At 48.8% G+C, this 23,988-nt stretch overlaps 1 protein-coding gene and 1 long non-coding RNA gene across 2 annotated transcripts in view; both read left to right on the top strand.

Annotated features, from left to right (window-relative positions):
• Window positions 1-7,828, top strand: part of LOC102747359 (putative DMBT1-like protein) — a 9,164-nt gene extending 1,336 nt beyond the window's left edge. Inside the window, exons 2-7 of the mRNA XM_081823040.1 lie at window positions 13-193; window positions 783-815; window positions 2,811-2,843; window positions 4,300-4,453; window positions 6,032-6,249; window positions 7,040-7,828. Of these exons, the coding sequence (XP_081679166.1) occupies window positions 13-193; window positions 783-815; window positions 2,811-2,843; window positions 4,300-4,453; window positions 6,032-6,249; window positions 7,040-7,413 (993 nt within the window). The 3' untranslated portion in view covers window positions 7,414-7,828. The remainder of the gene's footprint in view (window positions 1-12; window positions 194-782; window positions 816-2,810; window positions 2,844-4,299; window positions 4,454-6,031; window positions 6,250-7,039) is intronic.
• A 2,593-nt stretch (window positions 7,829-10,421) lies between these two features.
• Window positions 10,422-15,674, top strand: LOC145722121 (uncharacterized). The gene is made up of 3 exons (XR_014146154.1): window positions 10,422-10,461; window positions 10,952-11,105; window positions 15,076-15,674. It is a non-coding gene; the product is annotated as an uncharacterized LOC145722121 (long non-coding RNA).
• The last annotated feature ends 8,314 nt before the right edge of the window (window positions 15,675-23,988 follow it).

Genomic DNA, 23,988 nt, shown 5'->3' with positions numbered 1-23,988 from the left:
GTGTGCCGACAGCTGGGGTGCGGACGGGCCCTGTCCGCCCTGGGGAAGGCCCACTTCGGCCCGGGCTCTGGAAACATCTTCCTGGACAACCTGCAGTGCTCCGGGGTGGAGCTCTACCTGGGCCAGTGTGCCCACTCGGGCTGGTCGGAGCACAACTGTGGCCACCACGAGGATGCCGGCATCATCTGCTCAGGTAGCCCCTCCCCTCTCGGGCAGTAATTTCTAATGTTTTTATTGAAGACATTTTGAAACTGTGCATCCCAGATGGAATTTATCCATCTGCGCATTTGCTCATTCTTTCATAAAACAATCCTTGAGCGTCTGCTCTGCACCAAGCCCTGGGCTCACACACACCCTTGGGCAGCGCCAGGTTGCACACGGGAGGTCTCGAATGTTTGTGTACACCAGCCCCACCTGTGGTATTGCAATGCAGAATCCTGGGCCTCGGCCCCAGAGATCACGACTAACTAATTTGGGCAGGGCTGCTGGAATCTGCCTTTTCACAAGTAGTCTGGGTGATTCAGCATAAGAGGGGCCATGGGTAATCCTGCACTGCCTGAGGTGGTGCAGAGATGACCCAGCTGCTGTGTCGCACCCCTCCCAAGGCCAGAGACCCTGCCAGAGGAGGGCTGAGTCTTGTGCCCCAAAAGGCAAGGGTCCTCTCCCCTTATTCCCCACCTGCACCCTTTCCCCTCGATCTGCCACCTGCACCCTCGTTACCCCTCCCCCATGCTTTGGATTCACTAAAGAGAGTGACCTATTGCCTTTCTTTTTGCATTCAGATGCAGAAGAGCTGCCTCCTCCCACACCTCCAGGTATGTCCATATTTTTTTCTAGTCCAGACAACTTTCCAATAATAATAATATCAAATTTACTTGCAAATGCTAAGAAACAGGCACTGTTCTGAGCCCCTCACATATATAACTCATTTAATCCCCACAATAATGCATTGAAGCAAGTACTTTTCCAGATGGGTGAACTGAGGCAAAGAAAGTTAGTAATGTACCCAGGGCCAGCCAGTGGATTTGAACCCTTGGCCACCAGTCTCATTGACCACATCCTTTCACTGACCCCAGCTCCACAAAGACAAGGTAAAATTAGCACAAAGACGGGGAGACATTTTGCTCAGACTATTGCTAATCCTGCAAAAAGGCATTTTATATTTTACCGAAGAGAAATTTGAGGCACAGAAAGGTTGAGTAACTTTCCTGAGATCACTCAGTAAGTTAATGGTGGAACCGAGTACTGACACTGATCAGTCTGCCCACAAAGTACATGCTCTTGGGGATCTTATGACTTTTGCCTATTTTCAGAGATTTTCTAACTTAAGGATTGAGTGATATTCATCTGTAATAAAAACCAAAGATTAGAAAAACCAGACCAACACATGCAATGTAAATTCTGAAATGATACTGGAGGTAAACAAAAAGGTATTTTGTTTCATTGCAATAGACATTTCTGAGCATCTGCACCGGAGCAGGCATGATGCTGGGGTTTCTGTATGAATAAATTTATCTCATCCTCAGAGCTGAGGATTAAGGAGATCCAAAAGCCTGCCCAAGATAACTCAATTAGAAAGTAGCAAAACTAGGGGCACCTGGATGGTTCAGTCAGTTAAGCATCCAACTCTTGATTTCGGCTCAGGTTATGATCTGAAGGTCATGGGATTGAGCCCCATGTCAGGCTCTGCGCTCAGCGGGGAGTGTGCTGGAGATTCTCCCTCCCTCTCCTTCTGCCCCTCCCCCGACTCGTTCATGCTCTCCCTCTCTCTCTCTCAAGTAAATGAATAAATAAATCTTCAGAAAAGGGAGAGAGAGAGAAGAAAGAAAGTAGCAGAACTGGACTTTGCAGACCCCATCTCGCCCTTTGAATGAACCTGGCTGCCTCCACATACACAAGTCATAAGTCATTGGCAGAAGCATCTCTCTTGGACACTTGTGTAGAGAAGTGGGATCATGAGTGGGAGGGAGGACTGTCCAAATTTCCAAGGCCATGGATAGAGGTCAAGGGCAGTGGATATTCAAATGAAGGCCTACCTGTAGTTCTCATTTTATATAAGTCAGCTATACTGAAGCTTACATAGATGACAGGGAAATGAGGAGGACCATATTGAGTGGAAGAAACCATCCTGGTTATGTGTTGCTACTCCAAAAACAGAGTGGTTTAACACCACAGCCATTTAATGACATGTTATGTTGTTGTGGGTCAGGAATTTGGGCAGGGCTGGGATAGGAGATTCTTCTGTTCCACGTAGCTCTGAGCAGGGTCACTCGGTGGAGCTCGCCTACAGGGTGGTCCTGAGACTTGAGGACAGCTGCACTCACATGCTCTGTGCTTGGAGGAGACTGCTGGAAGGGTGGGCTCAGCCAGGGCCCTCTTCCTCTCCAGGTGGTCTCAGGACTCCTCACACGGTCTCTCCTGCAGGAGACTAATCAGACTCCTTGCAAGGTGGCTCAGGGTGCCACAGACAAGCCCGTGTTCCCAGAGACAAGAAGTGGAAGCTTCGGTCTCTTAAAGCACAGTGTCACTTCCACCATATTCTGTTGGCCAAAACAGAGGCCACCCAGGTTCAAGCAAGGAGACGTAGATCCCACTTCGTGACAGGAGGCATGTCCAAGAATGTGTGGCCTTCTTTAATCTGCCACAGGACAGTAGAAATATTCACTCAGCACCTTCAGACCTTTCTCAGATGGCACTAAGTACCTTGACACTTCAGAGAAACCCCTTCACGTTTCGCTAACTTGTAGATGAAATGCAGTATTTTTCCCCTGGATGTCAGCATGACCTCCCTTTTTTTTCCCCCCTTCTAGGTCTTTCCACAGCTTCTCGGGATTATATAACAGGTAGTCACTTGTTTTAAATTGAGATGTAACTCCACACCGAGAGAACCGTCACAGCAGATGCTAGGCAGTGTGCCCAGGATGTGACACAGAGAGGCTGGCACAACATGGCTGAGGGGCTGCTTGCCCACCTCCCAGGCCAGTCCTGTCATGGCCCCTTCCGTGAGAACGCCAGGGGAGTCAGGACCTCAGCCGACACAGCCCCTCGGTCAAGGGGCATCCATTTGCACTGCTAAGGCCTGTAAATACTGACTTGCTAGCCAAAGGGGCAGGCTGGGAAGGGGGTATGTGGATCTGCCCAGGTCAGAGTAGGTGGGAGGGTGACAGAGACTGTGGCTGGTCACACCTGGTGGTACCCAGCCTGCCTTCTCCGGGTACGGTCCTGTAGGGGGCACCCATGATGGGTCCCAGCTCATGTGTAGAGGTTTCAAGAAACCCGTCCCGGGGTTCTCGTGTCTGTCTGACCTGGCCCAGTTGTGACTACAACACGGCCAACAGGATAGCTCCGAGATGACTGGGCGCGTCCCTACTTCCCGCCATCTGTCGTAGGAAAGACCAAGAATCTTGGAATTCTGGGAGCATTACCAGTTAGTTAGGCAAAAACAGGAAGGAGCAAATTAGGCAGCTTGGTAATTTAGGGGACAGGGTCAACAACTCATGTTATGTTTTCAAGTTTCCTCTAAAATAATTCGATGATTCTAAGATTTTTGCTTTTTTGCACGGCATGCTGCTTTAAGTGTATGTGCACGCGTGTACATAGGCATGTGTACTGATTTATATGAATATGACGTAAAATACAATACGGAAGAAATTAGATTTCACTTGTGTAACCCTTATAAATCCAAAGACCTGTAAGTTTCAGTCTCAGTAGATACTGAGTTAAAGGAAACACAATCTACCCAGAAAAGGTGGTGAAAAAGAACTTAAGGGGGTGGCCAGTCATAGTCCCCTTCAATGAAGGCCACATCGTCCCCTTCTCTCTGGCTCCTCAGACCCCCAAAGTTGTTCTGGAGCTTCTTGTTCCCCAAACCTTCCCAAACTCGCACCATGCCCAGGCTCAATAGAATCTGTCCCTTCGTCCCTCCTCCCCAACCCCCCATGTAGATCCTCTCTGCCTCTTTCCCCACAAGCAAGAATCCTTCTGCCTTAGAAGAAGGAGGAGATAGTGAACAGACCTGACAAATATAATATTTTCTTTGGCGGAGGGTAAGGGGAGAGGAAAAGGCAGAGAACTCCCATATTTTAATATTTTTGCCCCATCAGGATGAGATTGAATGGGCCCTCCTTCCCTGGAGACGTTTAGGCTAAAAGTCTGTCCAGACACCTGGGTGTGCCCCCCGCACCCCGGGTGGACCACTGCCTGACTCCACCAGACCACCAGGTGTGAGAGGGTCATGACTGGGGTCCCATAGTTGGTGCCTCAGGGCACATGCTGACATCCTTTTTCCTCTGGCTTTAGGGGGAAGTAGCGCCTGCGGAGGGGTCTTGTCAAGTCTCTCTGGATCCTTTTCCAGTCCACTGTACCCGGAAAGCTACCCGACGGGCATCCAGTGTGTTTGGGAGATTCATGTGGATAAAAAATTCCGCATAGAACTCATGATTCCAACTTTGAAGTAAGAAAACGACTTTTTCAGAGAAGATTCTTTCTAAATGTGAATTCAGAATAAATATATTTCTTTTAGTGGGAAACATTTGGCGGGGGGGACAGAAGAACACGAAATTCTTCCCAATTTGAAGATCAAATTAATTTTGTAGCGCTATCCAACAAGTTGCTTCTAGTTTGAAAAATTGAATAAGTGGTTTATTGACATATTTAACTCAACCTTATGATGATAGCTTTTCTTTTAATTTTTTTCTAAGAATGTCACCCAAATCCTCCTTACCAGCTTGGCCCTTGTTATACAATGGGTACCAATACTTATATCCTCTTAGATTTTCTCTTTCCTTTATTTAAACTTTAAACAAGCAGTAGAAGGCTTTCATACACACCCACGAGCCACCTACTCCAGCCTCAGGCCCTGGATCTTCTCAGTGCTGCCTCCAAGTGAAAGGAGCCAGGGGAGTGCTCCAGCCCCAGGCCCTGGATCTTCTCAGTGCTGCCTCCAAGTGAAAGGAGCCAGGGCAGACATGGCCTTATCTCTGGCATGTAGGGGATACATTTCTCTAAGGCGCTGACATTTTTTATCTCCATGGCATGAAATAATAACTGACATTTTTTTAATGCTGGCTGTGTATCCATGCTCTGTACTATGTGTTTTGTATGCTTTGTAATATTCCAGCATCACTACAGCCCGAAGGTATATGCCCCTGTCATCTCCGTTAGAGATGAGAACCTGAGGCTCAGAGATGTTAACTGACTTGCCCAAGGCTAACCAGCTAGGTCTGTCTGCTGTCAAAGCTTCACCTCTTCTCCAACTTGTGATTCTGTGGGCAGAGTCTGCGCAAAGCCCTTCTTGTATATGACACTCAGCTTGCTACAAACACAGCAACACTGTGAGATGCTATGAAAATCCACCTTTAGCATACACTGAATTACTGTTCGGTCCATGGAGTCAGGCACACCCTGTGCCAAAGAATATCCTAGAAACCTATTGTCTTTGTTGACTAAAACCCTAAGGACACAGAGAGCCCACAAGGAAGTGAGAACCTTGAACGCACACTTCCAAAGTCCTTCTTATCATAGGTAATCTGTTCCTTCAAAATCAGCCTCACACACATCCCTCATGAGTGACTGCCAAAGTGCAGATACTCTCTACCTGCTGACATTTTTATTTTAAAATCAAGCTTTTTCTCCCCAAGAATTTGAGTGTGGAAAATGTTGTGAAATATAGAGATAGGAAAATCTGGGTGTGATGTTGATTACATGATGATCATCGGGGTGTTGGCCTGGGAAGGATTTATTTGCAATGTACACTAGCATTTCTAATGTTCCGTGTAGATGGTGATTGGCCAGAGCCATTATAATTTTTGGTTTTCTGTTCCTAAGTTGTAACCATAAGCCTCCCACAACCCTCAGACAGAATAAGGCTTCTGGAATAAGACATCTGTAGAAGTTAACTGATACTTTATATATCACTATGCAGTTTAAAGTAAATCCAAATATTTAATCCTATGATTATCATACTTTTTTAAGTTTTAAGATCTAGGAAGCTTGAACCTGCCATTCTAACCCTCCACTTCAATGCCCCCAGCCTGGAGGATATCCTTGGATGCCCCTACGACTCCGTTGAAATCTTCGATGGCCCCAGGATTGCCTCGCTGTCCATGGGGAAGTTCTGTGCCTCAGCAGCTGTGATATTTTTCTCCTCCTCAGACATCATGACCGTGGTGTTCCGAAGTGATTCTATGATCACCAACACTGGCTTTTATGCTCTGTTCAACGCAATTCCACAGGGCGAAGGAGAGTCAGGTAGGAAGCTTCAGGTCTTTAAAAGACAGAACAGTTTTCTATCTTGAGAGACTCCCCTATTCGCAAAGGCCTGGGATTCGGTTTTTAAAACACCCCACAACTGGCCCCATAAGCCCTGCTGTGTCGCTGTTAGATTTTCCCACTAAGAGCATCACATGGGCAATTGAACTCACGCAGTGATGTGAGGCTGAAATGACAAGATGATTTGAGTGTAGTGGTAGTGCCTGGGAAGACAGCCTGGGGGACAGAAGAGAATGCCTGGGTGGGGAGGGTGCTCCTGCGGCTTGAGTGGGAATAGAAGACCGTGCTCGGGGACGTGTGATGGGTGACAATGAAGGGGCATTCCAGGCAGAGAGAACAGCAAATACAAAGGCTCTTGGGGACACGCTAGAGAAACAGAAACCAAGGTGAGTGTGGCAGAACTTGTGAACTCAGTAAGGGAAGGTCTCCAGGAGACAGCATGCCATTCCAGGTGGCCACCGCCCACCGGCCCAGAAATAGCCATCCCCATTGGGCTTTAAGAAGTCATAGACACCCTGGTGTCCCAAGTCCTTCAGGGGATTAAATCTACACTTACCCAAGTCATGTTCAAAAACAGAGTTGTGGACCCCTTCCCCCAGGACCCCAGTATTGTGTCAAGAGACCCACACAGCAAGACCTGTTACTGAATCAAGATGGCCTTAGGCTTTGTTCTTGCCTTTATTTGCCTTAGACACAAATGCAGGAGTTTGAAATCCTTCCTACTTAAAACTTCCTAAGCTCAAAACTAAAACCCTGCTCTATTTAGAAGATGGACCCCAGCTGCGGCTGGTGGGCGGATCTGGACGGTGCTCAGGACGCGTGGAGGTCCTCCACCAGGGGGCCTGGGGCACCGTGTGCGATGACCTCTGGGACCTGAATGAAGCCCAGGTGGTGTGCCAACAGCTGGGGTGCGGACGAGCCGTTGCGGCCCCTGGAAAGGCTCACTTTGGCCCCGGCTCCGGAAACATCCTCCTGGATAACATTCAGTGTTCAGGAAGCGAGAACCACCTTGGCCAGTGCCCTAGCTCCAGCTGGTTGGACCACAATTGTGGCCACCATGAGGACGCAGGTGTCATCTGCTCAGGTAGCCTCTCTTCCCATGGCAGGTTCTTTCTGACCTTTGGACCAGCAGAATTTGAGTGATGATGGAGGGTGTGCACAGAGCAGGGCCAGGGGAGCTGAGAACGGTGGCCCCACAAGAACGTCCCCTCAGCCAGATTGACAAAGAATGCTGAGAGCCTGACTCCACTCTAAAGAAATGTACGCAGAGCCATGCGATTGCCAGGTCCTTCTCTCTGCAACCTTTCCTGGGTCCGAGCTCCTTTTCCAGAACCTAACGTGCCCTTGTTCTTGTTTATGTCACATGAACCTTGCCTGCTTGAGACCTGCTCACACGAGGAAACCACCACTTGTCTTCATAAAATGTAACTTAGATTTCCTAAATTTACCTTTTTTTTTTTTTTAATTCATGCAGATGCCGGGGCCTGGGCTCCAGATGTGACCCCTACATCCCCAGGTAGGTCCAATACTGTGAACTTCTAATATCTCTGCAAAGTGAATAAGAAATCTAATCTGTCTTGACCTAGACACTGGTGGACAGTGACCTAGGCACTGATCTCCCAAGGGAGTTTTGAAATTCCCAATGCCCAGGCTGCACCCAGACCAGTCACATCAGAATCTCTGGGCTCACACCAACCAGGTCATCAGTAATATTTAAAGCCTCCCATGTGATTCCAACGTGTAGCAAGCTGAGAACCAGCCACATTTCCCGAATGAGATGGCAGCCAAAACTCCCCTCTGGACAGCAGAGCAAGGAAGGGCAAGAGGGGAAAGGGGCAAGAAGTTCCATCACTATGGCTGAGAAGAAGGTCAAGATGGGGAGGAGAGAAGGTAGGAAGGTTTGCTTCCCAGGAACATGAGTTGGAAATTGAAAGTGTGGGAGAAAACACAGATGAGTCCATGCCACACTCTCCCAGTGGGTCAAGAACAGGCTGAGCGTGAGAAGTAAAGCCATTTGGAGCTACTCTGGGAGCCTTCGGACTTTGCCAACCACGCAGGAATAGAGAAAGGGTACACATTGTTCTGGTAACCGACTCAGAGTCAGTGGGTGGCAGTGACCTCCAAACTCAAGACTCCAGTGATATCTGAGCACGTGTGGTCCTGCCTCCTGCAGCTGCCTACCTCTTCTGGACAGGCTCTCAGCTGCCCACTTCCCTGCCTGCTGGCACCCTGGGCCCCACCCGGCCTCCTTCCCAACCCTGCGCAGTGATTACCTCCACCCTCTGCCTTCACCGGGGGCCTGGGTGTGGGGAAGGTCAAGGTTGAGGAGTACCCTGTAGTGTTTGGGGGCTAGGCAAGGTGGCTAGCAGCCTCTCCCTACCTGGGGCTGGCACCACCTTGGCACATTTGGAGGGACACTTGGTGGGGGCGGGGTCTCTTACCCACTCTAGTCCAGATCCCAAGGGCTCCCAGGTTGAGGTCGCCATCCCCTGGAGGCTGCCCATCTCATGTAGGATGCAGAAGTGAACCTATGGGAAAGGGCGATTGACTTCCCCACCTCCAGCTGAGGCCCCACATTTTCATTTTGCACTGGGACCAACAAAGCATGCAGCAGCCGTGGAGGGAAGGCAGAGCTCACAGAACCATTTCTCGGGGACTGACAAGCAGCTAGCTCCCTTTGGTGCCCTCTGGCTTTTCCTTTCTTCCCCAGTGAGTAATCTCCCCTAGCCTAGAGCCGGAGAGGAGGAGGAAGAAGAGAGGACATGGCTTTCAGTTCATCAGACAGCTCTGTGCCAAGTCCCACTTGCGATCTAGGGTTGCAAACCTCAGAAGGCTTTTCTCTTTTCTCTCTGCTACAATATTCCTTTTCTGAGGCACAGATGCATAACTGAGTGAATAAGAGAATGCATCATGGAATAAAAGACACTAGGGGGAAAAAGGAAACCTTTTATGTCTAAATACTATCCACCAGTAGGTGAACGACTTCTCAATAAAGCATTATATATTTGCAGGGACACACACACAAAATAAGGCTTTTGCCATTTAATTCTCCCAGGGAAACACTGCATCTCAAACATTTTAACAAAAGGGAATTGCTTCTTTTTTTAAAGCTTTATTTATTTATTTGAGAGAGAGAGAGGGAGAGAGAGTATGAGGGGGTGGAGGGGCAGAGGGAGAGGGAGGGAGAATCATAAGCTGACTCCTCGCTGAACATGGAGCCAGACGTGGGGCTTGATCTCACCACCCGGAGATCGCAACCCTGAGATCCCTACCTGAGCCAAAACCAAGGGTCAGCTGCTTGACCGACTGCACCACCCAGCGCCCCAAAACGGAATTGCTTCTGAGAAAACTTGAGGTCAGAAAAAACTTACTCTGCCGCTGTCCAGCACCCTTCCTGGCGAAGGACTGAGAGGCCCAGGTGCCATAGGCTCTCACTGCTCAGCGGTTTGTGGCAATGCCGCCCAAGGAGAAGGACCATGGAGACAAAGGATTTCTCGAATGCATCTGACCCATTTGCTTCAAACTCCATGCCCACGAATCCCTGGTGTGAAACTCTGACAAGCACCAGCTTTCCATTGGACAGGCTTTCAAAACCTGCCCTGCCCTTGACCTGCCAGGCAATGGTGCCTAAGGATACATCTAGAATATAGAAATATATGCCTCACAGAAATCAAAGGCGAAAGGACACAGGAAAGGAGGAAGCTCCCCACTGGGGCCCGTCGACCCCAATGGAACGCTAGTCCCACCTGCCTTTCCCACCCAGGCTCTCGGCTGTCTGGTTTTTGTCCCTTGTCCCTATGCCTTTCTGCATGCTCTGCAGCGGTGTGCGCTCATAAGCGCAGTGATGTTACTGTGGGTGATGCCTCGTGACTGATCGATCTCAGGATAGGCCTGGGGTTGGTGGATCCTAAGGCAGAAGAGAAACAAGTCACGTAGCTGTGCGTTGTCTGTGATTTCTTGGTGAAACACTGAAAGAAGGGGAGAGACCACATCCCACATTAGGAGAGAAAAGAGAAATGAGGGAGCCCACACCACGTATCAAGACTCAAGGGTAGTAACAGGTTCATTCATTTGTATGTAACTATACGATGCTTTTGCAATGCTGAGCTCTTTCCTGATTTTCTTTGGTTTCGGTTTTTGCAGGTCCCATCCCTCAAGGGCCTACGCTGCAAGGTGGGCCTACGCCACAAGGTAACTCTCTTTCATTGAAAGTATAACCTGTAAAAGGTGGAATCACTCTGATAATTCATAAAAGCAGAATAGATGTCTGCCTGTCCTGGCTGCCTGAGGGGAAGGAATTGGTGGGATGGAGCCCTCACAGATGGATGGATCGTCTACATCTGAATTGAGCTGGTTTGCATGACAGGAAGCTGGGCAGAGCATTAATGAGATATCAACTAGACACCCCACACCTGTCACATATATGTCCCATCCCATTTCCACTCTTGCCTACAATCTTAGGGTCCCACCCTGGTACCAGTCACACATCTTTTCTTCCCCCTCATTCCCTCTCAGGGGTACAATCACACACCAGCCAAGCTACAATGATGCCTAAACCACCATGATCCCTTCCCATTTTGTGATTCCCTGTTGAGCTTGATGGAATTCTGGATTCTACTCCTAGGAAAAGACAAGGTACATGCCTGAAGAAACCAACCAGTGGTCTCTTGTCTGCCCACAGGAAGAAGTAACTCTTGTGGGGGAGTAATTTCAGGCCTCTTGGGCTCCTTCTCCAGTCCTTGGTATCCAACGAACTACCCCACTGACGTGGAGTGTATCTGGGTAATACATGTGGCTGAGAAGTTCCACATAGAACTGGCGATCCCAAGCCTGAAGTAAGCAGCTTTGCCTTTTTCTACTTCAAAGGCCAGATTAGGCTGGAATCCACACTTTCCTCAAGGAGGTGGCCTTTCCACGTACCTAGTCAACTTGGCAGCTGTAACAAAAATATCACAAACTGGGTAGCTTCATAAACAACAGAAATTTATTTCTCACAGTCCTGGGGGGGCTGGAAAGTCCGAGATCAAGATTCAGGGTCTGGTGAGGGCCTGCTTCCTGGCTCAGAGGTGGTCATATTTTCACAATAGTCTTACCTGATAGAAGAGACAAGGGAGCTTTTTCAGGAATCTTTGTAAGGCCATTAATCCTGTGGTGAAGGTTCTGCCCTCATAGCCTAATCTCTTCCGAAAAGTCCCACCTTCTAATACCATCCTGTTGGGGGTTAGGTTTCAACATATGAGTTTTGAGAAGACACAAATTTTCAGCCTTCAGCACCGAGTGACACATCCTTTCACATTGTAGGTGAAAATTCGTCTGGTCATCTGAGCTTGGGAGATGTAGAATCATTGAACTCAACTTCCTATGCAGTTGGAGAATATCCCAAATACCCCATGAGCATCCCTAACACCAGGCCACCAAGGGGGCCTCAGCTAGGGTCACACACAAGAAAGCCTCACCCCTCCACTCTCAGCCAGCTACATCGGGGACATTGCATCTTCCTTGGGCTGAACCCAAACGGGTTCTTCTTCATTCCCATTTTCTCAGCTTCATTCTTCCCTCTGATGCTGCACAAAATAAGTCTGCTTCCTCTTCCCTCCAAGAATGTCTCTCATGCCCCTTCAAGAGTTTTCTTCCACAGATAAAACAGCTCCATTCATTCATTCCTACTTCTTTCTCCGCCCATACTCATTTTTAAAGGAATTTATCCTATTTTAATGCATATTTATATGCATACATATTTATATATGCGTATACATATACCAGAGTCACTTTTTAATGAAAATAATTGCTTTTCCTGATAATGTTTAACCTGGTTTCATCTTTCTACACCGGGTCCCATCTGGGTCGTTCTCTCTTCCTGACATTGTTCACAGTCTGTGCCAGACCTCCACCACTGTTTCTACCCGTGTTCATCAGTTTTGGGAATCAAGGAGCTGAATGGTTAAATGCTGCCTTCAAAGGGGAAATGGGCCAGCAGTGGAGTGAGGGATGGATCTGATTAATTTTACCTGATGGCCAAAATTCCTCTCAAATGGGGAGAAGAGAAACTAATATCAGGCAACATTGTATATTGTGAGCAAAATGTATTTTTCATTCATTAACTCATTCCACACCCATGCATTCACTGAAACCAAGGTGAGCAGATTTGGTACGATATATTCAAATCTCTGAAAGTCACAGTTCTATGATTTGGGGGCACAGGGCGTCGTTTTATCACTTCTGGAAGATGGTTACTCCAAACAGCTGTACTGACCCACTCTCCCTGCAATCTCAAGGTGACTGTCCCAACATAAATTTCCTACTATAATTTCAGAGTATACAAGTCAAGGAGCTGCTTCCTGAGTTGCCTACAGCCAGAGCTTAGTTCCTGACTTCCAGGTTTTGATGTTTTTAAGTCTAGATTTATTGATAATTTGCCTTTTGTGTCTCAGAACATGAAGTTAATTATTTTGCCCCAGGGAGGCTCAGCTGGCAATGACAGACCCCACAGGACACTTGGCTATGGCTGGAGGCACTTTTTATGTCCAGCTGGGGGCGTGGAGTACCACTGTCCCATAGCGGGTGGAGGCCAGGGACATGGCTAAGTGTCCTATGGTTCCCAGGACAGCCCCCCACAGCAAAGAATTCTCCAGCCCCAAATGTGGATAGCGCTGAGACTGAGAACCCCTGCCTGAAGCTTGCTTCTTTTGGGGGGTTTTCTTTCTATTTCAGCTTCTTTGGAAACTCCCTTCACACTTGATCTGCAAAAATTATATCCATATTTGAAATATGCTATTTCATTCTTGCTAAGTCAAGGGTGTCCTGTTTTCCAATGAAATCATTTCTCAGATGGCAGTGTCCCCTGTTACAGTCACACTATAGATAAATGTAATCTTTTTTTCTTACTTTAAAAATAGGTTGTGGGACACCTGGGTGGCTCAGTCAGTTGAGCATCTGACTCTTGATTTCAGCTCAGGTCGTGATCTCAGGGTCCTGAGATCAAGCCCTGCATTGGGCTCCATGCTCAGCGGGGAGTCTGCTTGGAATTCTCTCTCCCCCTCTGCCTTTGCCTCTTCCCCCCACTAGCGCTCTCTCTCTCTCTCACAAAAAAAAATGGGTTGTTTTGAGGTACTTGGCTCTTACTTCATTGTAACAGATGTGTTCTGCAATAAACAGATTTTCAAATTCTGTAAATTTGTACACATGCACAAGAGTAATTATGTCTGTTGTGTACGTATGACACAATGAGCACTTAACAGTGCATTCCTTCAAGGGCCACTTACTCTTGTTTAAATGCCAAAGTGCATACCTCCTATTTTTATCATGTTAGATTAATGCTGATATTCTTTTTTTTTTTTATTAACATATAATGTATTATTAGTTTCGGGGGTACAGGCCTGTGATTCATCAGTCTTACACAATTCACAGCGCTCACCATAGCACATACCCTCCCCAATGTCCATCACCCAGCCCCCCTCATCCCTCCCACCCCCCTCCACTCCAGCAACCCTCAGTTTGTTTCCTGAGATTAAGAGTCTCTTATGGTTTGTCTCCCTCTCTGGTTTCGTCTTGTTTCATTTTTCCCTCCCTTCACCTATGATCCTCTATCTTGTTTCTCAAAAATCCTCATATCAGTGAGATCATATGATACTTATCTTTCTTTGATTGACTTATTTCGCTTAGCATAATACCCTCTAGTTCCATCCATGTCGTTGCAAATGACAAGATTTCATTTTTTGATGGCTGCATAATAGTCCATTGTATATATATACCACCTCTTCTTTATCCATTTCATCTGTTGATGGACATCTAGGCCCTTTCCATAGTTTGGCTATTGTGGACATTGCTGCTATAAACATTGGGGTGCATGTGTCCCTTCGGATCACTACATTTGTATCTTTGGGGTAAATACCCAGTAGTGCAATTGCTGGGAAGTAGGGTAGCTCTATTTTAAACTTTTTGAGGAACCTCCATACTGTTTTCCAGAGTGGCTGCATCAGCTTGCATTCCCACAGCCCCAGTAATGTTGATATTCTTTGAAGTATATTTATTGAGCCCACTTTCTGTGCAGGCCCTGGTCTAGGAATGGACTTCTGGTGCCAAACAAGACAAAGAGATCTCTGTCCTCATGGAGTTTACATTCTAGATGGAGAGGCAAATAGTACTTGAATAAACCAGTAACTCAATGGATATTTTTCATTAGTGATAAGTTGATATGTGCTATGAAGAAAAATATTTATACACATATGGTAATAGGATAGAGAACGGAGTGGGTGAGGACAGCGTTTGGTAGGATGGTCAGGGACAGCTTCTCTGATCATCCAGGTTGGAACCAGGCAGTTTGGGGCATGGGAAGGAAGAGTCCTACTCAGCAAGCCCTGGGAGTTTTGACAGAAGGCACCATTTCTCCCTGCTCCAGATCCCATTGAGTGTTTTACTCAATGAGACCCTAATGGATGCTTGCCCCCACCCCAGGGAGTAGCAGAGTTTGAATGAAGAGTCAGGGGACATTCTAGATACACTCAGGGTGGAGAGGAAGATGGTGGGAAAGACCAAAAGCCAAGAGACCAGAAGGGGGCCGCTGAATTAGAGCCGGTGAGACACAGAGAAAGGCTGACTCACCGGGGCCAGTGCCCGGAGGGAAGCACAGAAGGGCAAATTCAGGCAACATGTAAGGGGTCAAGGGGTCACGAGCAGGACGCGTGACTGGAAGGAGGCAACAGCGATGATTGCAGTTTCTGGCTGGATTCGATGCAAATGATGATTTTATTTAAGGCATTTCTGCAGATTTCCTTGGGGAGATTTACTGTGCCTTTACCTCCTCAGGTTAGAGGACATCTATGGGTGCCCTTATGACTTTATTGAAGTGTTCGATGGACGGCTAGTTGCCTCACTCTCCATGGGCAGATTTTGTGCTGGGACAGAGCTCACGTTCCTCTCCTCTTCAAACATCATGACTGTGGTGTTCAGAAGTGATGCCATGATCACCAACACAGGGTTTTATGCTCTGTACAATGCCATTCAGCAAGAGGGAAGGGAGAATGGTGGGTATCCTGATATGTACCTTGGAGGGAAGTTAGATCTAATTTGTGTCCTTTCCCTTTATGAGAGGAGATGCTTTCTAAATCTGACCCACAGAGTCCACCATCATTAATTTAGACATCCTGAGTGATGTCCACTCTGACAGTAACAGCCCCCAGCTGACCCCTCACCCTGCTCTGCCACTTGCTGTCATTTTCTACCATCAGAACATCCTGGCTAAAGAAACAGATGGCTGAATCACATACCTTGCATTGACTGTGTGTGTAGATGGAGGACCTGAATGAGGGTCTCCCTTTTCCAAAGGAAGGGAAGATGCAGTAGGGCAAATCCTTCTGCAACAAACCTACCTCCAACTACAACTACCATCCCACCTGACTCCAGCTGAATTCCATACAAAAACCATCCAGAACAGACCTCTTATATTCTGCAGCAGGCATGGGGAACATTCTAGAGCTCTCAGTGGAGTATGCTTGGGTGACCACGCAATTTATTCTCTAATCAGGATACCTTTGAGGGCTTAAAAGGGACTCTAAAATAATCAAGAGGCATTACTTGATCTACAACAGTTGTAAATCAGTATTATCCTAAGCAAATCAGGACATAAGGCCACCCTACCTAGAGTCCGATAGCCTAACGTGGAAAAAATGTGCCCGGGTGCTGGGCATTCTGTAACTGCAGAAGGTCCTAGAGTTTTGGAGACAGCGCCACGGCTCAGAAGCCTCTGTCTTCCTGTCCCGCAGGTGCATCGCTGAGACTGGTGAACGGCAGTCACAGGTGTGAGGGCCGGGTGGAGGTCTTCTACAACGGCACCTGGGGCACTGTGTGTGATGACAGCTGGGACATGACAGACGCCAGGGTGGTGTGCCTGCAGCTCGGCTGTGGCGAGGCCTTGTCAGCCCCAGCTCAGAGCCACTTTGCTGGAGGCACTGGCCACATCATGCTGGATGATGTTCGGTGCACAGGGAACGAAGCCAAGGTGTGGCAATGCGTGCACGATGGGTGGTTCTCCCACAACTGCGGGCACCACGAGGATGCCGGTGCCATCTGCTCAGGTGAGCCCCCACAGGGCGCGGCACCCCTCGTAGAGAGTCTTGCCTATCCGCAGCCTCTGGGAAGGGAGAGGTCAATGCCAGCAGGTAATTACTCAGAAAGGAATCCAGGGCTTCAAGCCATCTTTTTAAGTCCGTTTGTTTAAGAGTTGCTTTTCCTTTTCTTAAATGAGTGTGTCTGTAAAATGTTCAGGGTCCCCCCCCCACCCGCTTAAAAGTTGTGATAATTAGATGGAGGGTTTGTATGATCAGACACCCCATTCCTGGATAGACATGCCGCGGTGTTGGTGACGGTCCGCTCTCCCCCGAGTAGGAGTAGTAGCTCGTGTCCCAAGAGGGCTTAGCATGTGCCAGGCTCCATGCGGAAACCAGTGCATTCACACTCTCATTTGACCTTCACAGTCTCTAATAAAAAGAAACTGTGACGTCCTCATCTTATTGATAACGCAACAAAAGCATATCCAAGATCACACACTGGCCCATACTCTGCTCGGCATCACCTCCAAGATACTGTGTGAAAGGACTGAGCTTGGCTCAGTTACTGAAGCTCCTCCAGGCCCATAACTGAGCAAAAGTAAATAAATACCATATTTTTTATTTGCTTTCAATTTTACTATTTCCAGCAATTAGATGAAATATCATGAAGCTGAAAAGCAGATTGTGCCCCCGCACCCAGTGGGCCCTGACGTAGGCTGCCAATCTTTAACCAGCACTGATAGGTTTTGCCACTACGCTTCCAACTGCCCACAAAAAATATGTTTGCTCCTTAAAAAAAAAAAAAGACCTGATTTTCTTTTGTGAATCACATGACTGTCTTACTCATTCTTTCTTTTGGTCTTTGAGTAGGTGTCGATGGCAGTCCGAAAGTAGGACCAACAGGTACTGTTGCTCTTCGGTGCGTCTCAGCGGCGGCCAGGCCTCCGAGTGATTATCTGTGGTCCTGGCTACTCGTTAATCCTGTAACCGGGGCCCAGTTGACAGCATAAACCTTCTGTTGCTAAGGAACCAGAGCGACACAGCCCACTAGTGCTGACATACTGGTGGGGCTGGGGGTCTGCGGAGGGCGGGGAGAGGGCGGGTAGCATTCAGGTTCGCCAGCGATGTCGTGTCTGGGCCCCAGGGATGCCGTGAGTTGGCACCTGCCGTGATAGAGGGCTAGCTGCTTGCAGGGATGGTCATGCCCCGGATGCCGTGGAAAGCAAGGAAATGGGAACCGCAGGTCAGCCCTCAACAAGCTCTATCAAAGCACTCCTAGCCGCACACTATCATGAGGCTGAAAAGCAGACTGTGCCCCCGCACCCAGTGGGCCCTGACGTAGGCTGCCAATCTTTAGAGTGGGCGGGCGTCCCAACTCTTAAAGGGCCAGTCATCTCTGTCCAGAGAAGTCACAGCTTTGAGTGTCAATAGTTTTGAGTGTTTTAGAAGAGTATGTGGATAAAATTCCTTGCTCACAGTATCATTTTTTCCTCTGCGTATTTTCACAGACTCCGCGGGTGACAGCCCCACTACGGGTGTGTCAGCTTTACTTAAACCCTTCGTGTGGTTTTAGATCCGCCTTATCTGCAGTGTTAGCGCTTCCAGCAGCTAGATGATGCTCTCTTCCACTTATACATAAGAAGCTGCAGCACAGAGGAGACTTTAACTTAAATTCCACACCAAATCCAATATTTCAGCCATAAAACGGATGCTTTACGGGACGTTGGTGCTGACTTCAGCTGGGATTTGTATGTAATACGAGGGATCTGCCCACACAACCGGCCGGTGACGTGTCCTGAGAAAGGACGCTTAGGCTTGCCTTGTCCTTGTGTCTTTCCATGAAAACACGTGCTCAGTCCTGTCTATGCATCTGGGTCCAGAAAGCCCTGTCAACCGTATGGCACGGTCATTTCTCCTCACGAAGCCCTGTAAGCTCGACAGGACAGGTGTAATGCTCTTATCTGACAGAGAACAGCGTCAAAAACTCGGGTCCCCAAAGCCAACTTTTTTGTTATCAGGCAAAGCAGCCCTGGAGAGAACTCCCCTCATTCCTGCTCCCCAAGCCCTCTGACCCCTCAGAAAACACCAGCACGGGTCAGCGCCTCCTTCTGATGGGGTTTCTTCGCCCTTTCTTGCAGATGAAAACTTCCCCTGTGGCGGTTTGCTCACAAATAATTCGGGCTCCTTCTCCAGCCCTTGGTATCCTAAAAAATACCCTGTAAATGTGGTGTGCGCCTGGGACATACACGTGGACGCCAGGGCTCGTGTCAAGCTCACATTTGAAGTGGTGAAGTGAGTAACTATCTCCCACTTTGCTCAGTTTTATAAACACAGTTATCCTGCCCACCGCCCCTACCCCCACCAATAAACAAACAAACAAACAAATAAATAAAAGCCACCTTCCATAGTTAACTCTCCAAAGTGAGGAAGGCCTTGGAGGCCCGTTGGGTAACACTGATCAAAATTTTAAAGGCACAAGTCTTTTAATGCAGCAATTCTAGTTCCAGAAGATGAGTCTACTGACAAAGTCTCATGCACTGAGGATAATCATGGCAGCCTTCTTGTAGGAGCACTAGATTGGAAACAGTCTAATTGCCCATCAGTAGGGGATCCATCACACACCCAGGGGTATGGCCATGGAATGGTCTACAGGAAAGCCTTGGACAACAGGGCAGCAGCTGACATCTGTGCCAGATGCCTGGAAGGAAACGAAAGGAAACTGTTCATAGTAGCTGCTTCCAAGAAGTAGAATGAAGCCAGAGGGACTAGTCAGGGGTGGGAGAAATTTTTACTTTTCACCAAATACCTGTCCATACCACTTAAATTCTGTTCTCTGTGCTTATAATGCATGTCCAGGAAATGCAATTACATGGAAACTTTACAAATTGGAAGGTTTTTATTTTTTTTTTTATTTGTTTTTTATTTATTCATTTGAGACACAGAGAGAGAGCATGAGCAGGGAGAGAGGCAGAGGGAGAGGGAGAAGCAGGCTCCCTGCTGAGCCAGGAGCCCGATGTGGGGCTCGATCCCAGGACCCTGGGATCATGACCTGGGCCGAAGGCAGACACTTAACCATCTGAGCCACCCAGGCGCCCCTGGAAGGTTTTTATAAACAGGAAGTTACATACTGCCTGTCAGCAGGGTCATATTTCCCTCCAATCTGTGTGAAAAGACGTGGGTTTCAGGTGGCTCTTCCAGAACCCTCCCTTCCTGAACCCATCTGTGCAGTGCTTGGTGAAGGAAAAGTCCCAGCAGACGGAGTCTGAGTGATAACGTTACTTCACAGGTTGGAAAACTTCTACGGCTGTCCGTACGACTTCATTGAAGTCTTCGACGGCCCGCAGACTGAATCTTTTTCTCTGGGAAGGTTCTGTTCTGGTACAATCCCAATATTCACCTCCTCCTCAAATCGCTTGATGGTGGTCTTCCACAGTGATGCTATCCTCACCAACATGGGCTTTTATGCATCCTATGAGTCTGTTGTGCAAGACGAGAACAATACCGGTAGGTCCTTTGGTTGTTTTGGTCCTGGCCCTGCCTGGTGATGAAAGTGAGGGTGGGTGGCCGACTCTGACCGGGCACCAGGGATGGGCAGGGGTCCCCCCCCTCCCTCATTTACTCCCGAGATCTGATTGGGGGAAATGGTGGAACACCCACTTGTGGGCCACGGAGCAACACGCACATCTTCCGGTATCAAAGCTCATCACACGGCGCCAAGGAAGGGTCTCGCCTGGTGCTGCCTCTGAGCCTGTTTCATTCAACACGCGCGTGTAGTCTCTTTGCACTTGCTTCAAGATGTTGCCCACCAAGAGCGGCCACAACCAGTCAGCATGCCTGGTGCTGCCCACCCCACGCTGGGCTTTCCGGGGCCTCCTTTTGCCTCTGCCAAGTAGACAATCCTGTCTGGGGAAAAGCTTTTAAAAAGGCCCCTCAGAAAATCACACAGATGTAAGAGATGGAACCCAAAGTACCCTTTACGGCCCACTCTAGCCCTCCCTCAGTGGCTCTCTCCGCACGTGGGAGGAGAGCCCTCGAAAGCTGGTCAACTCCCAGGAGAGGCCCAGGCCCTTCCTCGAAGGCAGGGGCAAAGGGGCAGCGCCCAGAGCGTGACCCGGGCGTGTCTGCCTTCCCCAGATGTGGCCCTCAGGCTGGCCGGCGGCGGCCACCGGTGTGAGGGCCGCGTGGAGCTGCGCTACAACGGCACCTGGGGGACAGTGTGTGATGACAGCTGGGACCTGCGTGACGCCCAGGTGGTGTGCGGGCAGCTGTCGTGTGGCAGGGCGGTGTCGGCCCCCGGCAGGGCACGTTTCCGCCGAGGCCTGGGCCCCATTGCCCTGGACGACGTGGAGTGTGTGGGGACAGAGGCCAGGCTGTGGAAATGCCTGCATGGTGGCTGGTTCTCCCACAACTGCGGCCACCACGAAGATGCCGGCGCCATCTGCTCAGGTGGGTCTCATTCCGACCCAAGCGGGTGGGCGAAATGGCGTTCCCAGCTGTACTCAGAGCAGGGGGGACCCTAATGTCACCGTTTCCCCAGCTTCAGACACTCGGATGCTCCTGCAGGGTTTCCTCCCACCTACCACCCACACTCCGCTTTCCCCAATACTTTCTTTTACGTGGACTCTTCTTCTTTCATTTTCATGAAATCATTTTACAAGGAAGTTCTATATCCCCACCGTACACGGACAGCCAGGATCACTGACCAAAAATAGACAATACATACCACCAGACACAGTGGCAATAAAGCAATGTTAAAACGTTAAAAAATTAAACAATGAACTGTCTAATCTGAACAACTCATGCCCATGCATATCTGAAAATGTCCTTAATCAGAATGGAACTCAATTTAAAATTTTAAATTGTAATGCTTTATAAATATGTAACTCTTAAAATAGAAGATGCACCATCTCAAATTATCTCGCGTCCTACCAGCGATGAGCCATGCCTCTGGGAAACATCTCTTTGGTTCATCCCCCTTGTTGCCCAGGTGACACAGAGATGGCTCTTAAAGTCACAGAGCTGGGAACCCAGGCCCCAGCCCAGGGCTGTTATTCCTCAGTTTTATCCCAGTTGAGTTTCTGCAAATGAATTCAAAAGCCCCCATTTCTCTCTGCATCCTCCTGGGTTTGGCTGGGAAGAGGCAAAGTTGTTTATCAGCTAGGCCTGGCCAAACAATGACCAGAGGTTGGAAGAGCAAGCAGGGGTGGGGGTACTAGGAGCTTCTGAGAGGATAAGAGAGAAGTCAAGGGGCAGAGTCAGTGTTGAAGCAAAGCAGGAGTGGAAGCCATCTGCTGAATAGGACATCTGAGGACGTGGCTGGGGGCCGAAGGAGCAGGGAGGTGTGGAACCAGAACCCTGGACAGAGCCACGCGAGGTGGGTGGGAGGCGATGGGGACCGAGTTCACCTTCACCCTGGCCCTTGGGCTCCCTCCAGGCGCTGACGCTGCCGGTGTGTGTCCTTGACACAAACATAGTTCTGCACTTTGCAAACTGACACTTGCTCTGGGAGGCAAGATCCACACACCCAGGAAGAATTACAAAACCAAACCAACTGGAAAGATAAGCACTCTACATAAGGCAACCATCACGGTGGCCAGTTTGGGGTCGGGGGGAGACACTGCCAATGTCCAGCAGCTGGACAAAAATGAACCCAGTGACCCAGGACACCTAGTGGTTGTAATCACGGCAACTCAGGGCCATTCTCACATGCCCAGACTGGGTGCAATTTCTCCCTAGAACAAGACATGGACCTTTCTGTTTCAAATAAGCAGATCAACCTCTCGGGTTTGAGAAGAATGAAGGGACATGACATATGTTCACCTTTTGATTTATGTCTCTCCTAGCCTCTCTGCCTTACTCAACACCATCAGCTGCTATGAGTTACCCAACTTCAGGTAATTTCGATTATTCTCTTTTGAGTAACTGTAACTTATCTTGGCAAAGTCACTCTGGGCAGTAGGGCAGCGGTTTGGGGGCCAAATGCCCTGGATCTGTTATCCTGGCTTCATCAGTTAGGAACTGTGGGAGCTTGAATAAATCTCTGAACCGCCTCGTGCCTCCTCCTGTAGATAAGGATGATGAGGAGGAGAATAGCATTTACCTCCTAAAGCCATGCTGGGACTCAGTGCTCTTTCTGTGTGGAGGGGGTGGAGCAGTGCCCGCCGTGTGGGGCACACTATTTAGAGGCAGCCAGCTCCTTCCAAGCACTGCAAGGATTCATCTCTGTATGTACTACTTTCTACCTGACACAATTACAAAGAATGAAGAAGCTGGGAACATGTAACTTGGTCTTTCCCTGATTCTGTGACCGGCTCAATAATTGTCACATTTTGAATTAGGTCAGCAGCCTGTTTGTGGCAGAATCTTTAAGAGTAAATACAATATGCAGGGGAGTTAGAAAAAAAGGAATGACCCCAAATCCTCAAAGGAAGCACCAAAGTAGGTTATACTGAACAGCAGGGATGCCCAAAGAATACTTTCTTTAAAATCTATCTGCTTAAAAAAAAATCTATCAACCACCATGCTCTGATTTTCTGGAATGTGCATCAGTTGCGTCCTCCCGGGGCACGCACCAGCTAGCTGGGCGATGAGAGGTGCACCCCCACCAAGCGAGGACCGGGGAAGGGAATCGATCTAGAATCAGAAACTGTACATAACCCACAAGGCGGAGGGCCCACCAACAGTTAACTGAGAGTTAAATATGTTTGACACTTAAGATGTTGTATCCTGTTCTTTTGTGTTTCACTCTGTCCTTAGCATCTTTCCCGAAGCCGACAGAGGTACCCACATCAGCAGGTAAGCCGTTCCTCTCCCCTCAGCTGCCTTCCCTGACTCGAGTTTTAGCTCAGAAACGCTGCAGCGTGACTGCTGTGGGAGGAAGTGTCCCCGCTGCAAATACGCCTCCGCAGCCTCAGGTGGGCACACGGGGGCAGCTGTTGGGGGCAGGGCTCAGGATGCCTGGGCTCGCCTGGAAAATCTGTGGTTGGAAGGTGAGCGGCAAGAAGCTATGAGATGCACGAACAGCTTCTGGGGACTGGTCTGGAGGGCTGAGGGTGGCCCGCTCACCCCAAATCTCCCCCCTCCACTCCCACCATGAGCTGTCCTTGGCTGTGTTCTGAGCATACCCGGTTTCTGTTCCCTTCTGCAACCCTGCCCTTTGAACATGAGGGGCAGCCTGGAATGACCACCCTGTATGCTCCCAGGAGCATCCACACATATGTGGTGGTACCTGAGCCTGGGAACAACACTGATGGGAGCTACGCTGTGGTCAGTTGACCAATGTGTGCAAGGGCACACAGAGAATATTTTACACACACACACACACACACACACACACACACACCCGAAGTGGTATGTGCATGTTAGCCTCTCAGGAAAAATCCAACAAACCCTGTAAGCAGCGTCTCTGCACTTTAAAGCTTCCCCATGTCCAGGACAGATTTCCGTTTTCACTCTGGAAAAGTTGCCTGCTGCTTAAGATATGGGAGGACCCCATTCAACTTGAGTGACTCTAAAGGTCTAGAAAATAATCAGTAATTACTTACTGTAAGTAAGTAAGTAAGTAAGTAAAAATACTTACAAAGTTGTCGGGAGGATGAAACAAGACATCCCACATGAACCCTTAGTCAAGCATATGACACAGTGTAAATGAACAACACGTTAACTATTTTGT

Source organism: Leptonychotes weddellii, chromosome 6, assembly GCF_054177405.1.
Source record: "Leptonychotes weddellii isolate Sample4059 chromosome 6, ASM5417740v2, whole genome shotgun sequence".
Classification (NCBI taxonomy): domain Eukaryota; kingdom Metazoa; phylum Chordata; class Mammalia; order Carnivora; family Phocidae; genus Leptonychotes; species Leptonychotes weddellii.
Note: the sequence above shows the minus strand (reverse complement) of the source record. Positions and strands in the feature narration are given on the sequence as shown.